Source organism: Hyla sarda, chromosome 7 (assembly GCF_029499605.1).
Source record: "Hyla sarda isolate aHylSar1 chromosome 7, aHylSar1.hap1, whole genome shotgun sequence".
Classification (NCBI taxonomy): Eukaryota; Metazoa; Chordata; class Amphibia; order Anura; family Hylidae; genus Hyla; species Hyla sarda.
In genome coordinates this window covers 138,622,486-138,625,623 of record NC_079195.1, presented here as the reverse complement: position 1 = coordinate 138,625,623, position 3,138 = coordinate 138,622,486, and the positions used below count along the sequence as shown (strand labels likewise).

The window sequence follows — 3,138 nt, the reverse complement described above, 5'->3', positions numbered from 1 at the left end:
GCAGCACATTGAACACATTTTATAAGTGGTCAGAAACTTGTAAATAAAGGTACGTTAAAACCAAGCACATCATTGTTTTTGTGAAATTCCCAATAAGTTTGATGTGTCACATGACCCTCTTCCTATTGAAAAAACTAAAGTTGGATTCAAAATGGCCAAATTCAAAATTGCCACCATGGTCACCACCCATCTTGAAAAGTTTCCCCCTCACATATACTAATGGGCCACAAACAGGAATTTAATATCATCAACCATTCCCATTTTATTAAGGTGTATCCATATAAATGGCCCACCCTATATATCAACTAACACATACACTTGAATAAGTTAGGAGAATGTATTTAATATGTGAAACAGAACATTTTAAGAATAAGTTAAGCATTTCACACTGATACAGATAGCATAACAGACTGGATCGCATAGTTATTATTATTTTTTTTTTAATGGTACAGAAATGTTCCTTCACTTCTTGCCACCGAGTCCACCACCGAATCCACCACCGAATCCACCACCGAATCCACCAAGTCCTCCTTGACCTGCATAGCCTTTGCCTGAAACACCTTGCTGCTTACAGCAGGGATCCTGTACAGCACATGGATCTAATAGAAAAAAAAAAGCATTCATATAAAGAACTAGGCTTTAAAGTTTGTTACCAAATACTGCTGATGTTTTATGTAAACAGTATGATAGACAAATCTAGTTTCATGAACTACATAGTCTGATTGGAAGAATTATTATTAATACAAAATGAAAAATATATTAATGGAAATTCCTAGGCCACAATGCAAGAAATGGAACATCTACAATGGGTGATTTGTAATATAGCTTTTTGACTCTCTCAGGTACTATTCTCCCAATAATATATTATATATTTTTGGGGGACATACACAAACTGATGCACTATGCTTTAATATCAGTGATATATCACCTCTATGTGTACATTAGCCTAGTCTTTTTGCAGGAGACTGTGTGGAAGCACACAGAGCGCTTGTGGCTTCATAGTACAAAGCAGTTTGTAGGCCCTCTTATTTCATGAAGGAAAAATATATTTTCTAGAATTATTGTGTCTAGATGAAAATAACCAAGTAATAAAAATGTATATGGAGCACCTTATCAAGGAAAAGTATACTGAGGTAAAATAGGCCTCCAAAAAAAGTCTATGGGGGCCACAACATATCTACTGGCTCTAAGACAGAATCCTCTACAAATTGTTGGTTAAAAAAAAGATATTGATAACAATGACATCTTTACATTCAATATTTTCTCTCCCTCAAGTTTTTCTATGTAAACCCCTTTTTTCCAGTTTTTAAACCATTGTATTGTTTTGATGTTTGCAACAGAGCAATTCTAAATGATACAAGTAAAAATTGAAGTAATGTCTGTTTTTTTTCCATACCTTGGCAAGGGGGTGGAGCACATGGATCTGGGCAGCATTTGGGTGCTTGGTCCTGGCAAACTGGGGCACATGCTAGAGAGATCAAGGAATAATTCTTAGTAATAATAAAAACTCATTGACAGTCATAGGTTAAAGTAATAATTTAATTGTTAGCTCACTGGAGCAAGGTTGGCACTAAATACTGCTTCTTCTGCTAACAATAATAATAATAATAATCATCATCATCATCACCAATGAATATTGTTTTTTTTTATACCAGTAAGTCAACCATTGCACATTCAAAAAAAGCATGTTAAGAAAGGTTACAAATATAGGATAAAATCAGGGCACAAATTGCAACTTTACTGGGGCCTGCAGGCAAAGGGGTTCACTGCGACTTTAAATGAAAAAGTAAATCACACAATTGAGACTAGTGCAATGATTCACACTCATACTGGTGAATTGGCAAACAAGTTTGAAGTATTTTGGAAAACCATGATTACATTTGCCAAAAGCTACTATTCCACATTCATCAAAAGCAGTTGGAAACCAATTGTCCCATATGCCTTGTTTTCTGGACAAAGCTAAGAGTATGTTAGAGCTGTCAATGTACATGCAGGGGAGCAAAGCTACAACTCATTATTGTATGATGTATTTGTGGGTTTTAAAAATAAGTATATATATATATATATATATATATATATATATATATATATATCTCAAAGTTATTTAAAAGGTACTTACGGTCCTTGCATTGTCCCTTAGCAGACATGTTTGTGTCAGTGGATGTGGTAGATGTGCTTAAACAAGGTCTCAATGGATGAATACTGGAGCTTGTTACAAAGCTACTATATATACAAATCGTCTGCCATTATTGAGAAATGTTGATACCAAAGTAAGCCAATTGGAATCCTAATTGACAGTCTTACTGTAGGTTTCTGTAATTTGCATACCTTGAAGCCAAGGCGTACACTATGTCTGTAATGCAAATCACTTCCTTTTACTTAAATGCATGTGAATCTCTTACTGAGATAACAACTTTCTATATGAGTACATACTTAAAATTAATTATAAAAAATATTTATTTCATAAAGCATATTATATTTATACATTCCAAGATTACATACAAACATTATTCTTGTTACCAAATCATCTAGTTGGGTCACTTATTTCATTGATAAAAAAAAATAAAAAATGGAGAGAATTCTTATGGCTCCTTAAGTTGGCCATAAACATGGTACTTTCATCAGCCATCATTTGGACAATCAACCATCCATGAACAGCAACACATCAAACTAAGCTGGAGATCACTGTCTTTTTTTTGTTGTTGTTACCTTTTAGTAAAGTGTCAAATGATCGGCTATATTCAGGTTATCATGCCATACACTATTTTTTTCAATCAAAAAAATCCAATGTGGAAGAAACCCTTTTTCATCAAACATTAGTCTGCAGTTGACCATCATGAATAATTGTTCCCATGTATTTCACAGATGTGTGACCAAAAGTGACCAAAATTGGTAATTTCAGCCAACCATTATTTCATGTCTACAGCTTTAGACAGAAGGGGCCCAGCTCTTGTTGGTCCTATGCTTTAGACAGAGTGCTATAAAGTAGGCCAGTACCACTTTGCACAGCTCAGGCTTACTGGATCTACTTACTGCCACAGGGTTTCTTGGCAAAGAACAGAAGTTCCATGGGCAATAAGCTCTTGTCAGAATGAAATACAGGTTTGGCTGCAGGCTCTGTATTTTTTTTTTCGAGGA

The 3,138-nt window shown here is 34.7% G+C and overlaps 1 protein-coding gene across 1 annotated transcript; it reads right to left on the bottom strand.

The window, feature by feature from the left end:
• Positions 1–455: 455 nt before the first annotated feature.
• Positions 456–2,171, bottom strand: LOC130281612 (small proline-rich protein 2D-like). Its single transcript, XM_056529027.1, has 3 exons — positions 2,120–2,171; positions 1,397–1,468; positions 456–599 (listed from the first exon to the last, which is right to left on the bottom strand). Exons 1-3 carry the CDS (start codon positions 2,145–2,147, stop codon positions 463–465), a joined length of 237 nt encoding a protein of 78 aa, XP_056385002.1. The 5' UTR covers positions 2,148–2,171; the 3' UTR covers positions 456–462.
• Positions 2,172–3,138: the final 967 nt, after the last annotated feature.